Source organism: Cherax quadricarinatus, chromosome 16 (genome assembly GCF_038502225.1).
Source record: "Cherax quadricarinatus isolate ZL_2023a chromosome 16, ASM3850222v1, whole genome shotgun sequence".
NCBI classification, from domain to species: Eukaryota; Metazoa; Arthropoda; class Malacostraca; order Decapoda; family Parastacidae; genus Cherax; species Cherax quadricarinatus.
Genome location: NC_091307.1, coordinates 45,287,876 through 45,307,787, shown reverse-complemented (window position 1 = coordinate 45,307,787; position 19,912 = coordinate 45,287,876). Strand labels below are relative to the sequence as shown.

The 19,912-nt window shown below is 39.9% G+C and overlaps 1 protein-coding gene across 2 annotated transcripts in view; it reads left to right on the top strand.

Moving 5' to 3' along the window:
- Positions 1 to 19,912, top strand: part of LOC128688834 (uncharacterized) — a 188,097-nt gene that overhangs the window by 34,242 nt on the left and 133,943 nt on the right. Inside the window, exons 1-3 of one of the 2 annotated variants that reach the window (XM_053776823.2) lie at positions 6,841 to 6,979; positions 8,447 to 8,518; positions 8,838 to 9,752. In XM_053776823.2, the coding sequence (XP_053632798.1) occupies positions 8,471 to 8,518; positions 8,838 to 9,752 (963 nt within the window). In that variant the 5' untranslated portion in view covers positions 6,841 to 6,979; positions 8,447 to 8,470. Of the gene's footprint in view, positions 1 to 6,503; positions 6,980 to 8,446; positions 8,519 to 8,837; positions 9,753 to 19,912 lie in introns of those variants that run through there. The other variant, XM_053776822.2, reaches the window with a different exon arrangement.

Genomic DNA, 19,912 nt, shown 5'->3' with positions numbered 1-19,912 from the left:
AATGGTCCGTTAACTCGCTAATCGTCTTTCGTCCTGGATGCATACTCACAGCTCAGCCTCCCTTCCCAGTCAGTGTGCCATTGTTTACCAGTGAGCGACGGTCCCCTCACGTGTTCATACGAAATATTTTATAATCCATTCATTTTAGTGCTTGCAAGTGCTAAATAAGCTACCATGGCTCCAAAGAAAGCTCCTAGTGCCAAGCCTTTGGTAAAGAAGGTGAGAAATATGATTGAATTTAAGAAAAACATTATTGAGCAATATGAAAGTGGCGTACGTGTGGGCGAACTGGCCAGGATGTATAACAAATCCCGTACAACCATATCTTCCATCATAGCCAAGAAAAAGGAAATCAAGGAAGCTGTTGTTGCTTGGAGAGGTTTGTGGCTGGCCCTGATGAGTCTATGTCAGTTGTGAAATCTAATGTGGCATTGGGGAGTTCCATGGGGTTGGATGTGAGTTTGGAGGATGTGGAAGAGTTGGAGGACCACAATGAAGAGCTAACCACTGAGGAGCTGCAAGAGCTTCAGCAGGAAGAGCAACAGATCGCAGTTTAGAATCTTGCTGCAGAGGAGGAGGAAGAGAGATGGAAGAAGGTGCCTTCTTCAGAAATTAAGGAGATTTTTGAAATGTGGGGTAGGATGGAAAGATTTATGGAGAAACATCACCCTGAGAAGGATGTTACAAGCCATATTGGCAACTTGTACAGTGACAGAGTCTTGGCCCATTTTAGGGAAGTTTTAAAGAGACACCAGAAACAGAGCTCTCTGGACAGTTTTTTTCCGAGACAGGACTCCAGTGACTCTCAAGCTGGTCCTAGTGGCATTAAGAAACAGAGAAGAGAAGTAACCCCAGAAAAGCACTTGGTACCTGAGGTGTTGATGGAAGGGGATTCCCCTACCAAACAGTAATTCAATGTCTCTCCTCCTCCAGTCTTCCATACACTAAGAAGAATCGCCAATAAAGGTAAGTGTTATGCTGTTAATGTTTCATTCATCGTGTGCCATTGTGAAATTAAGACACATGTGCAACATCTGGGTATCTTTATTGTAGATGTTTTGCCATCCAGTGGCTTTATCAATACAAATTCAAGGACATAACTTGAATTTGTCCTTGAATTTGTATTGATAAAGCCACTGGATGGCGAAACATCTACAATAAAGATACCCAGATGTTGCACATGTGTCTTAATTTCATCTTGTCGGTATTGTATACCATTCTTGTACAATGTGCCATTGAAATGTTTATGTACTACATCTATATTTCATGTAAAAAATTTTTTTGTTTTAATACTTCTGGGTGTCAGGAATGGATTAATTGTATTTACATTATTTCTTATGGGGAAAATTGATTCGAAAATCGTCTATTTCGATAATAGTCCCACTTCCAAGAACGGATTATGGACGATAATTGAAGGACCACTGTAATGCCAATGATGACACTCTTCAAATTGCTAGTGCTCCCTAATTTAGAATATTTCTCAGTGCTGATGGCCCCATTCAGAGCAGGAGATATATCAGAGCTGAAGCAAATACAGAAATGGTTTACAGCTCACATTGATCCAGTAAAGCACCTAAATTACTGGGAATGCCTTCAAGTCTTGAACATGTACTCATTAGAGAGAAGAAGAGAGAGATACATGATAATACATACCTGGAAAGTACTCGAGGGCCTGGCCCCAAATCTGCACACTGCCATAACAACATACTGGAGTGAGAGATATAGGCGGAAGTGCAAAATAAACCCAGTGAGAAGCAAGGGATGCAGTGGGGACAATAAAGGAAGAATATATCAACATTTGGGGTCCCACACTATTCAACATCTTACCAGAAGATATCAGAAACATGGCTGGAACAAGTGTAGAAGCTTTTAACAGGAACCTGGACAAGTATCTTCACCAGGTGCCAGATCAACTAGACTGTGATGGATATGTGAGGCAGTGGGCCTCCAGCAGCAACAGCCTTGTTGACCAGGCAAGCACCAGACAAGCCTGGCCCATGGCCAGGCTCGGAGAATAGTGAAACTCTCGAAACTCTTTAACCCTTTCAGGGTCGACAGGCCCTCTCAGAGAGTTGTTCTCAGGGTCGCCCAAATTTCAAAAAAAAAAAAAAAATCCCGTGAAAAGATAGAGAATCTTTTCCCGATCATAATGACACCAAAAATATGAAATTTGATGGAAAACTTACAGAATTATGCTCTCGCGAAGCTAGCGGTCCCGACGATGTTTATGCATAGGCGATTTTGCCCACTTTGAGCCCTATTTTCGGCCAATTCCACTGTACTAGTCGACAAAAATCATAACTGTTTCGCTAGAACTCAATTTTTTCTATTGAATGAATACAAGAAACCACCAATTTACCGATTTCAACTATCCAATACAGTGGTCAGAATTTAGCAATTTTGCCAATTTCACACAAATTTCAAAAGATGCCAATTTCCAAATAGGGTCTAGAATAAACAAGAAAGACATTCCTGGCACTAAAATGACATTTCCTCTGTTCATTAGTCACGTCCCAATGCCCCTCTTACATTCTTTTGCTTTCCACTTTGAATTTTTATTCTCACAAAAAATAGAAGATTTACTGTTATGCAGACTCCTGCATTAGTGTAAAAAATGGTATAAATAATATCAGTGCACTTGTGAAAGAATATTAGACTCACCAGTTGAAGTGTATTGGACGCTTAGCATGATTTGTTTACTTTTGAACTTTGGTAAAAATCGAACATTTCTGCTGCTTTGAACTCAATTTCAAGGTACTGTTCATTGTAAAATCAGTCAAAATCATCTCAATTTCTGTAATATGTCTTCCATTCTATAGAATGAGACCAAGAAAACTAGAATAAAACAATAAATACCATACGAAAATACAGTGCAAAGTCGCAGTTTTAATCCAAAAACACGATCAAAGTTTTTTTTTTCTCATTACACACTGTGTGCTGCAGGATTTTTTTTTATACTGTGCACACTGACCACATAGACCCATTCTTTCAAATGTAGGCCTACCAGCTTTCTCTCACTAGATTTGAGGGCGCTAGAATTTAGGCGTACTAGTAAGTCAAAAACCCTGGTGCGTAAGCCATACTAGTACGGCCGAAACCCTGAAAGGGTTAAAGGTAAAGGTAAATATTTTATGAAACACTTGGCTTATTTGATCATGGGAATATTTTCCTAATCAGTGACTTTATCAGTCCAAGACAGAGAAGAATGGTGGAAGATATGAGAAGGACAAGGTTCGAGGTAATCAGTCCTAGCGATGATATGCATTAGCCTTGACAAAAATACAGCCTGTACCCAGAGATGGGTATTATATACAGTAGTCCCCCCATATCTTTGGGGGTTACATTCCAAGACCTGCAATGGATACACGACACCCTGGATAGAAGCGAACTTTTATTTATTTATTTATTTATTTATTTTATGTCTTTGCGAACAGTACATTGAGATTTTGTATTTGCAATAGTGGGTTGCAATGCAGAGAGAGCCTCTATTATGCCTAGACATTATGGGCCAACTTAACATTATTGGCTTACAGTCTACTTAACACTAAGGAGTATATCATAGTTGTACAGTAGAATATTAATTATAAGTGAATCAAATCTGTATAAGACAAAAGATATATTCATATATTCAAAAATGCTTTTTGTGAAAACAATGATTCAATTATATTCCTGTCAACAATGGATAAAAGGTTCAAAGTGATTGTTGAAGTTATGATGTGGGAGTACATAGGTGAGTATGTGTGTACTGAGTATTTAGCATTTAGTCTAGGGTGATTAAGTGGCTTTGAGAAGAGTCTTAAATTGATTTTCAGACTGGGTTACTTTAATATCTTCTGGTAATGAATTCCATATTTTTGGGCCCTTTATGTGCATAGAGTTTTTACACAGTGTGATATGGACATGAGGGATATCAAAAAGAGATCTGTGTCTTGTGTTGTGGTCATGTGTCCTGTTTAGGTTTGTGAGGAGAAGTTTGAGTGGAGGGTTTATATTTGTGTGTATTGTTCTGTGTATTTAGTAGGCACATGAATAAGTATGGATGTTCTTAATGGTGAGCAGATTCAGACTTTTGAAAATTGGTGGAGTATGCTGGCGGGAGTGGGAATTTATTATCATTCTTACTGCTGCCTTTTGCTGAGTTATTAGGGGTTTTAGGTGATTTGATGTTGTTGATCCCCATGCACAAATTCCATATGTAAGATAAGGGTATATGAGTGAATGGTACAGTGCCAGGAGAGCTGATTGTGGAACGGAGTACCTTATCTTTGATAGTATGCCTACAGTCTTGGAGATTTTCTTGGTGATTTGTTGTATGCGTGTCCGGAACTTAAGGCTACTGTCAAGGTGGATACGTAGGAATTTTCCCTCTGTGAGTCTTGTGACTGATGATCCGTTTAGCATTATGTTAATTGGATCATTTGCAGCTTTGTTTCCAAACTGAATGAAATAGGTTTTATCAGTATTCAGGGTAAGTTTATTAGTCATCATCCAGGCAGATATTTTCTGCAGTACGGCATTGACTGTGTTTGCTAGTGTGACTGTGTTTGGGTGGGAAAAGACACATGTAGTGTCATCTGCAAATAATATGGGTTTGAGTAGCTGTGATGCATTGGGTAGATCTTTGATGTAGATGAGAAAGAGGAGTGGTCCAAGGACGCTTCCTTGTGGGACTCCTACTGTGATTGGTTGAGTGGAAATGTTTGCATCATTTGCATACACATACTGAGTTCTGTTACTAAGGTATGATTTTAGGTAGTTGAGGGAGTGGCCTCTGATACCATAGTGCGTTAATTTGGAGTACAGCAGTTCATCGTCGACTGTGTCGAAAGCTTTACGTAAATCAATGAAAATGCCCAGCGGGACTTCTTTCTTTTCGAGTGTGTATGATAGCATCATTTGTGCTTTTATTATTCCTGAATCTAAATTGACAAGGGTTTAATATATTGTGTGAGACGAGGTAGGAATAGATCCGTCTATGAATTAATTTTTCAAAGATTTTAGAGAGCAGTGGTAAGTTAGATATTGGTCTATAGTTATTCAAGTCAGCTTGGTCACCTCCTTTGTGGATCGGAGTGACCCTCACTATTTTGAGGATTGTTGGGAAGGTAGATGATTCAATGGATTTGTTCAATAGCGTTGCAAAAATTGGTGACAATACTTGAAAAGCTTTTTTTGTATATAAAAGCAGGCAAGTTGTTTATGTCTCCTGCCTTGTTTTTAAGGGTGTTTATGATGAGCGTAACTTCTTTGGGGTTGGTTGGAGCTAGGAATAGCGTATTTGGGTAGGTACCGGTGAGGTAGTCTGATTGACGGGTGTTTGCGCTTGGTATTTTGTTCGCTAGATTTTTTCCTATGGTGGAGAAGAAAACATTGAGTCTGTTTACTGTTTCAGTAGGTGTGAGTAGGGGTTCATCTGATTTTGTTAGTTTGATTGTTTTGTTTTTGGATAACTTTTTAGTTCCAAGAATTTCAAATAGAGTTTTTCAGGGTTTTTTCGTATCACCTTTGATGTTATGTAATCTATTTTCATAATACAATTTTTTAGATCTTCTTATCAGGCTGGTAAGAGCTGACGAGTAACGTTTAGACTGTTCTCTAGTTATTTGACCCATTCTATACTGTTTTCATATTTGTGCTTTGTGTTAATGGATTTGAGGATGCTTGGTGTTAGCCAGGGATTATTCAGTCTCTTTATTGTGATCTGTTTAGTTTTTTGGGGCAATGTTCGTTATAGAGGCTTTGGGTTTTTTTTTAGAAAATAATTTATACATTCATTCTTATCTCATTTTGCCAGTCAGTGTTATTCATAGCTGCTATAAAGTTGTATAAGTCATTTTTTGTTTACATACATACCAATGATAAAGTTTAATTGATAAATTACACATAATAAGTCAAGAATTAGCACTTTTCACTGATGGGAAGCACTTCATGGCTTCTCTTAGGCTTTGAAGAACTGCCAGAATGACAACTTTATGCTTTAGAGCTATTATTAAATGAAATTAAGGGTTATTTTTAGGCCACAGTAAATTGAGGTTAACTGAAACCGAGGAATCGGAATTTGCAGATGTGGGGGGGGGGGGTGTTCTGTATTTTAGACGTAAGGTGTAATGGTTGGTGGCAGGATTGCAGCCAGTCAGAGTCAGTAAGTTTATTTAGGTACAGATTCACATTAGTACAATTATCATACATAGTGTAAATCACCTAGAATAATCCCAGAAAAGTTAGACAAAGTGACTTATTTCCATTGGGTTCCACCTGCTTCTAATATATGATCCCCTTCTCCATGCATATGTTATACTTTTACCAAGACTGATGGACTGAACACATCTTCAGGCTGAGGGACTTGATTATTGCAAACTTCCTTTTCACATCCTCCACTGCTTTGCTTTGGACTGATAAAGCCACTGGTGGCTGAAATGTTTCCACAGTAAAGATACCCAAGTGTTGCACTAGTGTCTCAGTCACTTTAGTTATGATTGTAATAATTGTGGTATAATTTGCAGGTGTGCGAAATGTGAGGCCAAGTCAGTGTTATTCACAGGAGTGTGTGGATGAGAAACATGACAGCAAAGACGCACAGCCAGATACATATACTCTCACATATTTCTCACCATGGCAGTACAAGGACACATACAAGTCTGTATCCAGTAAAGACAATGGACAGACACTGTCCATTAGAACCTTGGAAACTGGAAAGTATAACTGGGCTTCTAAATTACCAAAAATATTCAATGATATTCAAGAGAAAGAAGACAAGAGGAGTGGATGTGGCAGCAGAGAGGAGTTCCAAGTCAGTTGTAAGAATTGCCCTCCATGGCACTGGGAAATCCTCCTCAACCAATCTTCAGTCAAGCCTTGTAGTGAGAGTGAGAGAAGGGAAGACAAACGAAATCACTCAGAGGACCGGTATGGAACACGATCTTGGGAACAAAGAGAGCAGTTTCTCTTAAAACATTCAATTCTGCAGGCACTGAGATGGGTTAGTAATTTCACTTACTTTTTTTGCTATTTATGGCTAAAATTAGATTTTTCAAGTGGTTTGTGAGTGGTTATACATCACATACCCTCCAAGGTGTCTTGATGCTTCAGTGAAGGGCTCTTAACCCAAGGAATAGGAGTTACCTCCCCTTGGATCAAACCTGATTGCCACCCTCTCCCAGGGCAGTGTTTGATTACTATATGTTTAGCATCTTATAGGAATATAAATGCACTACAGTAATCATCCTAATGGTCTTTGTAGACCATTATGAAGATCTTTAAAAAATAAAAAGGCACAATTCCGTGCCTGAACAAAACACAAATAGCCCGCATATAGCAGAATGAAACTAATGATGCCATTTTTGTCAAAATCAGAGCGAAACATGCCAAGTTTCATTCTCTTATGTGCGGGGTATTAGCGAAATGCAGGTTTTTATTTTTTTATTCATTGACTATTAAGTGCTTCCCCCTCCAGGACTCATGACTGATCTACCAGTTTCTCTGAATTCCTTCATAAATATTGCCTTGCTCACACTCCAGCAGCACATCATATCATAAAAAATTTGCCTCCACTCCTTTCTAACATTCTTCACACAAACCTGTTGGATGTCCAAGCCCCTAGCACTCAAAACCTCCTTTACCCTCCCCCTCTTAGACCATTCTTGGGATGCCTCTACCCTCCATACCTTTTCCTTAGATTTATTCACCCTCCTGGTTTCTTGTTTTGCATCATCCTCTCTGAATGTCTAAACCACCTCAGGAACCTCTTCCCAGCCTGCTGAATAATACTTTATAGTAACCCTGCACTTTCTGATTTCCAGGCTCTGAAATCTCTGCATAATATTCACACTACACATTGCCCACAACCACGACATCACCACTGTCTCCTGCCTTTTTGCTGCAACTTTTAAAACCCATACTTCACACCCACTAAACTGCATTGGCACCACTATACTGTGGTGCTTCCCATTTTTTGCCCCATTTGTTAAGGTCTTTTTCTCCACAGATGCCTCAGTGCACCACCCACCTTTTTTCCCCTCATCAGTTCTGTGGTTCACCTCATCTTTCATAGATCCATCTGCCAACAAGTTCACTTACAAATTCAGTTTAGTCCGTACTTTACACTTGGGTAGCAGTGAGTGCCACTGTTGCTCTTGTTATTTAAATTAAAGCAGCATCCCTTGTCCTACCCATGTAGAAAACGTGTTTCTGTTACACCATGCAGGCAATCTCATCTGTTTCTTCTCTGGAAATGTTAGGCAATACTGATTCATACAGGAACATAAACTATACTAAAGGTAATATGAGAAAATATTTAAGAGGTATTCATCAATAAAGATTAATTGATATGAAGATAAAACAAAACATTGTCTAACATTTTTATTTTTTAACACATTTGCCATTTCTCACTGAGGCAGAGCGACCCAAAAAAGAAAGAAACACTCACACATAACTGCTGTCTTTGCAGAGGTGCTCAGATATGACAGTTTAGATGTCACTCCAAGCAGCCAATATCCCAAGCCCCTCCTTTAAAGTGCAGGTATTGTACTTCTCACAACATATTTTTAATAATTTGGGTACCTAGAAAGGCATATAGAATAATAAAAAATTAATATTCTTGCTGTAGACCCTTGTGGGTTAGGGGTTTAAAAGTTAACTGGACTTGAGTCCTGGAGGTGGAGTGGTAGGGATGTTGCGGTTGGAGGGTAGTGTGAAATGTGATATCATCACACTTCTGGAAAGAGGGTGATTGAATGAATATATGTGAACATGGTTTTTTCTGATGGTTACCCTGCCTTGGTTGGAGACTTACGTTGAGCTAATTTAAAGGGAAATAATGATAGGTTGTTTATCAACAGGGCTCTGCAGTTGCACTGACATGGTCTTTGTACCATGACTGGGGCAGTCAACGATGCAAGAATCCCCTCTACAAACATAAGACACAAGAGCAGCTGTACTCAAGTAACAAGACACAAACAATAAAATCATTGTATAATGAAGCAGATCACAAAGAAAGTGGCAACAAGAACTGCAGTAGTGAAGAGCGTTCACACAGCAAGGACAACATGTGCAATCGCTGCACGCAACATGAAAGTCATCGACCAGATGTTGAGCCTGTATATAATAGTCTTGTGGGAAGCCATTCTCCTTTTAGTTTCCTCTGGAACATTATTTCAAATCAAAATAAATTAACAAATCAAATATTTACTAAGTCAGCATTAAAGGACAAGCCCCCAGACAGCATATTAAATGATATTGTTATCCCAGATATTCATTCGCAAGTCCAAAATTTCCAAGGTCACAGTACCAGTGAAGAGTCACTGACACAAATATGCGAAATTGTAACTGCATCTTCAGTACCAACAGAAACTCAGTTTATGCAATATACTCATCCCATACAAAGTGAAGACTTACATTTTGAGGATTCTGAAGGCTGCTTGGCCTCTGAGTTGCTTGAAAAGTCACAGGCCTCAAATCTTGAACAAGAATATTCCCAAAACAGCCATGTCAATAAACAAAATATCCTTCCTGATAATAACAAGGATAAGGGAAACTTGGATATAGGATGTACAAAGGCCATCAAAGAAACTAGAGAGCAAAACTGGGAATCTATCTCAGTTTCTGCCAAGCCTTTAAAATGCTCTTTGAAAAACGAGATGAAACTACAAGACTTAATATATGGGGAGAGTGAGCTGTCTGCTGGAGCAGGTGGTTCATCTGAGCATCCTCACCAAAATATTGGCATTACAGAATTCAATGACAGTTTCATGGAGGTACAGTATTTTATTGTTCATAATGTTCATTTTACCCAACTACAGGTGATCCTCAACTTACGATGGGGTTACGTTCCAGTGAACCCATCATATGTTAAAAATGTAAGCAAAATATGAATAAATGTAAGCAAAATAAATGTAAGCAAAATATGTAATAAATAACTACTGTTACTTAATAAGTAAATAAACAAATAATTACTGTAACTAACTAAATACCAGTATTGAAAAGTAAATAAATGAATACAAGTTTATCCTTTCAATAAATGTGTAGTACTGAACGTGCATTACTGTCGCACCATTGTAAAGTTGAAATAAGTCAATAAACAAATGATTACTATAACTATATACCAGTACTGAAAACATGTATCACTATCATGAGGAGCACTTGTACAACTCATCTTTGATATACCTTCGATGAGTTCTGAGAATTTTTCTACTCCTTTAATAGTGCATTTTGAACACATGTTTTTATAAAAAAAATATATTGCTTATGGGTATTTAAAAATATTGCTAACATTGTCTGATGAGTTTTGTTATTGAAATAAAAATTATCACTGTTGTATACATTGCTACATGCAGAAAGGAAAATTTTGGTTTTTCGTTTTAGGTAACCCTGCCTCAGTGGGAGATGGCCAGTGTGTTGAAAATTTTTATTGTATTTTTATTTTTATTATTATTATTATTATTATTATTATTTTTTTTTTTTTTTTTTTTTTTTTTTTTTAACAAGTCGGCCGTCTCCCACCGAGGCAGGGTGACCCAAAAAAAGAAAGAAAATCCCCAAAAAGAAAATACTTTCATCATCATTCAACACTTTCACCTCACTCACACATAATCACTGTTGCTGCAGAGGTGCTCATGACACAACAGTTTAGAAGCATATACCTATAAAGATACACAACATATCCCTCCAAACTGCTAATATCCCGAACCCCTCCTTTAGAGTGCAGGCATTGTACTTCCCATTTCCAGGACTCAAGTCCGGCTTTATAAAAATAACCGGTTTCCCTGAATCCCTTCACTAAATATTACCATGCTCACACTCCAACAGATCGTTAGGTCCCAAATACCATTTGTCTCCATTCACTCCTATCTAACACGCTCAGGCACACTTGCTGGAAGTCCAAGCCCCTCGCCCACAAAACCTCCTTTACCCCCCTCCATCCAACCTTTACGAGGACGACCCCTACCCCGCCTTCCTTCCCCTACAGATTTATACGCTCTCCATGTCATTTTACTTTGATCCATTCTCTCTAAATGACCAAACCACCTCAACAACCCCTCTTCAGCCCTCTGACTAATACTTTTATTAACTCCACACCTTCTCCTAATTTCCACACTCCGAATTTTCTGCATAATATTTACACCACACATTGCCCTTAGACAGGACATCTCCACTGCCTCCTACCGCCTCCTCACTGCTGCATTCACAACCCAAGCTTCACACCCATATAAGAGTGTTGGTACTACTATACTTTTATACATTCCCTTCTTTGCCTCCATTGATAACGTTTTTTGTCTCCACATATACCTCAACACACCACTCACCTTTTTTCCCTCATAAATTCTATGATTAACCTCATCCTTCATAAATCCATCCGCCGACACGTCAACTCCCAAGTATCTGAAAACATTCACTTCTTCCGTACTCCTCCTCCCCAATTTGATATCAAATTTTTCTTTATCTAAATCATTTGATACCCTCATCACCTTACTCTTTTCAATGTTCACTTTTAACTTTCTACCTTTACACACACTCCCAAACTCATCCACTAACCTTTGCAATTTTTCTTTAGAATCTCCCATGAGCACAGTATCATCAGCAAAAACCAACTGTGTCAATTCCCATTTTGTATTTGATTCACCATAATTTAATCCCACCCCTCTCCTGAACACCCTAGCATTTCTTTTACAACCTCATCTATAAATATATTAAACAACCATGGTGACATTACACATCCCTGTCTAAGACCTACTTTTACCGGGAAGTAGTCTCCCTCTCTTCTACACACCCTAACCTGAGCCTCACTATTCTCATAAAAACTCTTTACAGCATTTAGTAACTTACCACCTATTCCATATACTTGCAACATCTGCCACATTGCTTCCCTATCCACTCTATCATATGTCTTTTCTAAATCCATAAGTGCAGTAAAAACTTCCCTACCTTTATCTAAATACTGTTCACATATATGCTTCAATGTAAACACTTGATCTACACATCCCCTACCCACTCTGAAACCTCCTTGCTCATCTGCAATCCTACATTCTGTCTTACCACTAATTCTTTCAATTATAACCCTACCGTACATTTTTCCTGGTATACTCAGTAAACTTATTCCTCTATAATTTTTACAATCTCTTTTGTCCCCCTTCCCTTTATATAAAGGGACTATACATGCTCGTTGCCGATCCCTAGGTACCTTCCCCCTCTTTCATACATTTATTAAACAAAAATACCAACCACTCCAACAGTATATCCCCCCCTGCTTTTAACATTTCTGTCATGATCCCATCAGTTCCTGCTGCTTTACCCCCTTTCATTCTACGTAATGCCTCACGCACCTCCCCCACACTCACATCCTGTTCTTCTTCACTCCTAAAAGATGGTATACCTCCCTGGCCAGTGCATGAACTTACCGCTTCCCTTTCTTCGTCGACATTTAAAAGTTCCTCAAAATATTCTCGCCATCTACCCAAAACCTCCATCTCCCCATCTACTAATTCCCCTACTCTGTTTTTAACTGACAAATCCATTCGTTCTCTAGGCTTTCTTAACTTGTTTAACTCCAAAATTTTTTCTTATTTTCCTCAAAATTCCTTGACAGTGCCTCTCCCACTCTATCATCTGCTCTCCTTTTGCACTCTTTCACCACTCTCTTTACCTTTCTTTTACTTTCCATATACTCTACTCTTCTTATAACACTTCTACTTTGTAAAAACCTCTTATAAGCTAACTTTTTCTCTTTTATCACACCCTTTACTTCATCATTCCACCAATCACTCCTCATTCCTCCTGCACCCACTCTCCTATAACCACAAACTTCTGCCCCACATTCTAATACTGCATTTTTAAAACTATTCCAACCCTCTTCAACCCCCCACTACTCATACTTGCACCAGCCCACCTTTCTGCCAATAATTGCTTATATCTCACCCAAACTTCCTCCTCCCTTAGTTTATACACTTTCACCTCCTTGCTTGTTGTTGCCATTTTCCTCTTTTCCCACCTACCTCTTACTCTAACTGTAGCTACAACTAAATAATGATCCGTTATATCAGTTGCCCCTTTATAAATGTGTACATCCTGGAGCCTACCCATCAACCTTTTATTCACCAATACATAATCTAACAAACTACTTTCATTGCATGCTCTATCATACCTTGTATATTTATTTATCCTCTTCTTCATAAAATATGTATTACTTATTACCAAACATCTTTCTACACATAGCTCAATTAAAGGCTCCCCATTTTCATTTACCCCTGGAACCCCGAAATTACCTACTACTCCCTCTACAAAATTTTTGCCCACTTTAGCATTGAAATCCCCAACCACCATTACTGTCACACTTGGTTCAAAACTCCCCACGCATTCACTCAACATTTCCCAAAATCTCTCTCTCTCCTCTACACTTCTCTCTTCTCCAGGTGCATATGTGCTTACTATAACCCACTTTTCACATCCAACCTTTATTTTACTCCACATAATCCTTGAATTAATATATTTGTAGTCCCTCTTTTCCTGCCATAACTTATCCTTCAACATTATTGCTACTCCTTCTTTAGCTCTAACTCTGTTTGAAACCCCTGACCTAATCCCATTTATTCCTCTCCATTGAAACTCTCCCACCCCCTTCAGCTTTGTTTCACTTAAAGCCAGGACATCCAGCTTCTTGTTCATAACATCCACAATCATCCCTTTCTTATCATTTGCACAACATCCACACACATTCAAACTTCCCACTATGACAATTTTCTTCTTCTTATTCTTTTTAGTAATTATTACAGGAAAAGGGGTTACTAGCCCATTGTTCCTGGCATTTTAGTTGACTTTTACAACATGCATGGCTTACAAAGGAAAGATTCTTATTCCACTTCCCCATGGATATAAAAGGAAAAGTAATAAGACCAAGAACTATTAAGATAAAATCAAAGAAAACTCAGGTGAGTGTTTATAAATAAACATGTACATGTATGTGTAGTGTGACCTAAGTGTAAGTAGAAGTATCAAGACATACCTGTAATCTTGCATGTTTATGAGACAGACAAAAGACACCAGCAATCCTACCATCATGTAAAACAATTACAGGCTTTCGTTTCACACTCACTTGGCAGGACGGCAACCACCTCCCTGGGTGGTTGCTGTCTACCAACCTACTACCTATAATTCTTCTTTCTTTCAACACACCGGCCGTATCCCACCGAGGCGGGGTGGCCCAAAAGGAAAAACGAAAGTTTCTCCTTTTACATTTAGTATTATATACAGGAGAAGAGGTTACTAGCCCCTTGCTCCCGGCATTTTAGTCGCCTCCTACAACACGCACGGCTTACGGAGGAAGAATTCTGTTCCACTTCCCCATGGAGGTAAGAGGAAATAAACAAGAATAAGAACTAGAAAGAAAAATAGAAGAAAGCTCAGAGGTGTGTGTATATATGCTTGTACATGTATGTGTAGTGTGACCTAAGTGTAAGTAGAAGTTGCAAAACATACCTGAAATCTTGCATGTTCATGAGACAGAAAAAAGGACACCAGCAATCCTACCATCATGTAAAACAATTACAGGCTTTCATTTTACACTCACTTGGCAGGACAGTAGTACCTCCCTGGGTGGTTGCTGTCTACCAGCATACTACCTAAATTATTATTATTATTATTATTATTATTATTATTATTATTATTATTATTATTATTTATTAACACATCTGCCATTTCCCACCAAGACAGGGGTGGCCTGAAAAAGAAAAAGCTTTCATCATTGTTCATTCTATCATTGTCTTGACAGAGGCGTGCTTACACTACAGTTATAAAACTACAACATTAGCACTCCTCCTTCGGAGTTCAGGCACTGTACTTTACACCTCCAGTACTCAAAAGTCCAGCCTGCCGGTTTCCCTGAACCCCTTCATAAATGTTACCTTGCTCACACTCCAACAGTACATCAAGTAATAAAAACCATTTGTCTCCATTTGCTCCTATCTAAGATGCTTGCTGGAAGTCCAAGCCCCTCGTACACAAAACTTCCTTAACCCCCTCCCTCCAACCTTTCCTAGGTTGACCCCTAACCTGCTTTCCCTCTCTCTACAGATTTATACACTCTCATAGTTATTCTATTTTGTTCCATTCTTTTTACTTGTCCAAACCACCACAATAACCCCTCCTCAGCCCTCTGGATAATAGTTTTGGTAATCCTGCACCTCCTCCTAATCTCCAAAATACTGATTCTCTACATTATATTCACACCACACATTGCCCTCAGACATGACATCTCCACTGCCTCCAGCCTTCTCCTTGTTGCAACATTCACCACCTATGCTTCACATTCATATAAAAGCGTTGGTATAACTATACTTACATACATTCCCCTCAGTGCATCACTCACCTTTTTCTCTCATCAGTTCTATGATTCATCTCATCTTTCATAGACCCATCTGCTGACAGATTCACTCCCAGATCTCTGAATACATTCACCTAATCCATACTCTCTCCCTTCATTCTGATATCCAATCTTTTGTTACCTAATATTTTTGTTATCCTCATCACCTTACTCTTTCCTATGTTCACTTTTAATTTCCTTCTTGTACATACCCTACCAATCTCATCCACCAACCACTACAGCTTCTTTTCAGAATCTCCCATGAGCACAGTGTCATCAGCAAAGAGCAACTGTGACAACTCCCACTTTGTGTTAGATTCTTTATCTTATCAGTACAGGAAAGACTGTGCTATAACTTAAATTGCCAGGCATACCATCTAAAGGGGACAAAAAGATACAAAACATCCAGGCCATGGGAAAACCTGGGTAGCCACAGCCACTCAAGAGGGAGAGGTTTTTTAGTGCCAGGAAGGAAAAAAAACTGGCAGGAAATGGCAGAAATCGTACACCAAATCCAGTCATTCCTGGAGTGGAACCACAGTCGATGGCCTCCACTCCAAACCAACAGATACAGATACTAATGCCGGAAAAAAAATCCCCCCCCAGTACCAACAATACCACCAGTCCGATAACATTCTTCTTTGCAAATATACAGGGTCTAAAGCCAGCAACAAACAACAAAATACCTTTCATCCGTGGACTGCTTGCAGAGGCAAAGGCAATGTTCGCGGCTTTCACTGAGACCCACATAAAGGATCACTTGGACAACGAAATATGGATCCCAGGTTACAACCTATACAGATGTGACAGAGTGAACAGGCAAAAGGGGGGGGTTGGCCTGTACATTGCAGAGTCACTTGTTTGCACAGAACTGCTAAATGCCTCAAATGATGTAGTGGAAGTTTTAGCAGTAAAGGTCGAGAACCAAAACCTAGTCATTGTGATAGTCTACAAGCCTCCGGATGCAACATCCCAGCAATTCCAGGAACAGCTGTTAAAAATTGACCACTGTCTGGAAAACCTTCCAGCTCCTGCACCCAACATCTTGCTCCTGGGGGATTTCAACTTAAGGCACCTAAAATGGAGGAATATAGCAAATAATATTGTTGCAGTAATAACACCAGGAGGCAGCTCTGATGAAAACTCACACTCACGCGAGCTTTTAAATCTCTGCACAAAATTCAATTTAAACCAGCAAATAATAGAGCCTACTAGACTGGAGAATACACTAGACCTCATCTTCACTAACAATGATGATCTGATAAGAAATATCACCATATCAAAAACAATATACTCAGATCACAACATAATTGAGGTTCAGTCATGTATGCGCGGAGCCCCAGACCGACATAATGAGATTAGTCACGAGGGAGCATTCACCAAATTCAACTTCAATAACAAAAACATAAAGTGGGACCAAGTAAACCAAGTCCTAACCGATATAAGCTGGGAAGATATACTAAGCAACACAGACCCCAACTTATGCCTAGAACAGATTAACTCGGTAGCACTCGATGTATGCACAAGGCTTATTCCTCTAAGAAAAAGGAGGAGTAGATGTAAAACAGAAAGAGACAGGCGCTCCCTTTACAGGCGACGGAAAAGAATAACAGAGCGGCTAAAAGAGGTCAATATATCTGAAATGCGTAGGGAGACACTGGTCAGAGAAATAGCAAGCATCGAACTTAAGCTAAAAGAATCCTTTAGGAGTCAGGAATCGCGGGAAGAACTAAAAGCCATAAAGGAAATCGAAAGAAACCCAAAGTATTTCTTCTCCTATGCCAAATCAAAATCGAGAACAACGTCCAGTATTGGGCCCCTACTTAAACAAGATGGGTCCTACACAGATGACAACAAGGAAATGAGTGAGCTACTCAAGTCCCAATATGACTCAGTTTTTAGCAAGCCGCTAACCAGACTAAGAGTCGAAGATCAAAATGAATTTTTTATGAGAGAGCCACAAAATTTGATTAACACAAGCCTATCCGATGTTATCCTGACGCCAAATGACTTCGAACAGGCGATAAATGACATGCCCATGCACTCTGCCCCAGGGCCAGACTCATGGAACTCTGTGTTCATCAAGAACTGCAAGAAGCCCCTATCACGAGCCTTTTCCATCCTATGGAGAGGGAGCATGGACACGGGGGTCGTCCCACAGTCACTAAAAACAACAGACATAGCCCCACTCCACAAAGGGGGCAGTAAAGCAACAGCAAAGAACTACAGACCAATAGCACTAACATCCCATATCATAAAAATCTTTGAAAGGGTCCTAAGAAGCAAGATCACCACGCATCTAGAAACCCATCAGTTACACAACCCAGGGCAACATGGGTTTAGAACAGGTCGCTCCTGTCTGTCTCAACTATTGGACCACTACGACAAGGTCCTAAATGCACTAGAAGACAAAAAGAATGCAGATGTAATATATACAGACTTTGCAAAAGCCTTCGACAAGTGTGACCATGGTGTAATAGCGCACAAAATGCGTGCTAAAGGAATAACAGGAAAAGTCGGTCGATGGATCTATAATTTCCTCACTAACAGAACACAGAGAGTAGTCGTCAACAGAGTAAAGTCCGAGGCAGCTACGGTGAAAAGCTCTGTTCCACAAGGCACAGTACTCGCTCCCATCTTGTTCCTCATCCTTATATCCGACATAGACAAGGATGTCAGCCACAGCACCGTGTCTTCCTTTGCAGATGACACCCGAATCTGCATGACAGTGTCTTCCATTGCAGACACTGCAAAGCTCCAGGCAGACATCAACCAAATCTTTCAGTGGGCTGCAGAAAACAATATGAAGTTCAACGATGAGAAATTTCAATTACTCAGATATGGTAAACATGAGGAAATTAAATCTTCATCAGAGTACAAAACAAATTCTGGCCACAAAATAGAGCGAAACACCAATGTCAAAGACCTGGGAGTGATCATGTCGGAGGATCTCACCTTCAAGGACCATAACATTGTATCAATCGCATCTGCTAGAAAAATGACAGGATGGATAATGAGAACCTTCAAAACTAGGGAGGCCAAGTCCATGATGACACTCTTCAGGTCACTTGTTCTATCTAGGCTGGAATATTGCTGCACACTAACAGCACCTTTCAAGGCAGGTGAAATTGCCGACCTAGAAAATGTACAGAGAACTTTCACGGCGCGCATAACGGAGATAAAACACCTCAATTATTGGGAGCGCTTGAGGTTCCTAAACCTGTATTCCCTGGAATGCAGGAGGGAGAGATACATGATTATATACACCTGGAAAATCCTAGAGGGACTAGTACCGAACTTGCACACGAAAATCACCCACTACGAAAGCAAAAGACTTGGCAGACGATGCACCATCCCCCCAATGAAAAGCAGGGGTGTCACTAGCACGTTAAGAGACCATACAATAAGTGTCAGGGGCCCGAGACTGTTCAACTGCCTCCCAGCACACATAAGGGGGATTACCAACAGACCCCTGGCAGTCTTCAAGCTGGCACTGGACAAGCACCTAAAGTCAGTTCCGGATCAGCCGGGCTGTGGCTCGTATGTTGGTTTGCGTGCAGCCAGCAGCAACAGCCTGGTTGATCAGGCTCTGATCCACCAGGAGGCCTGGTCTCAGACCGGGCCGCGGGGGCGTTGACCCCCGGAACTCTCTCCAGGTAAACTCCAGGTAAACACCTCTTGCCAACACCTGAGCATTCACTTCTCTTACAACTCCATCTATAAATATATTGAACAACCATGGTGACATGACACAAACTTGTCTAAGGCCTACTTGTACTGGGAAATAATCTTCCCATATACATACTGTAACCTGAGCCTCACTATCTTCGTAAAAAACTCTTCACTGCTTTCAATAGCCTGCCTCCTAGTCCATACATTTGTTACATTTACCACATTGCTCCCCTATCCACCCTGTCATATGCCTTTTCCAAATCTACAAGTGCCACTAAAACCTCTTTACCCTTATCTAAATACTGTTCACCTGTATGTTTCACTGTATTATTATTATTCTAATTATTATTATTATTAAGTACATCATGCTAGAGAGCTAGGGAGCCCCCCCCCCCTCTCTCTCTCTCTCTCTCTCTCTCTCTCTCTCTCTCTCTCTCTCTCTCTCTCTCTCTCTCTCTCTCTCTCTCTCTCTCTCTCTCTCTCTCTCTCTCTCTCTCTCTCTCTGTCTCTCTGTCTCTCTCTCTGTCTCTCTGTCTCTCTCTCTCTCTCTCTCTCTTTTTTTTGTTGTTTTTTTTTTTTTTTTACACAGGGTTTGACAAGGTTAAGGATCCCTAACTTTATTGACAGCTATATTACAGGTTAAGGATTCCTAATTTTATTGGCAAGCTAAGAGCTGTTACCTACATACATCTCTCTCTGTCTCTCTGTCTGTCTGTCTGTCTGTCTGTCTGTCTGTCTCTCTCTCTCTCTCTCTCTCTCTCTCTCTCTCTCTCTCTCTCTCTCTCTTTTACACAGGGTTTGACAAGGTTAAGGATCCCTAGCTTTATTGACAAGCTATTTACAGGTTAAGAATTCCTAACTTTATTGGCAAGCTAAGAGCTGTTACCTACA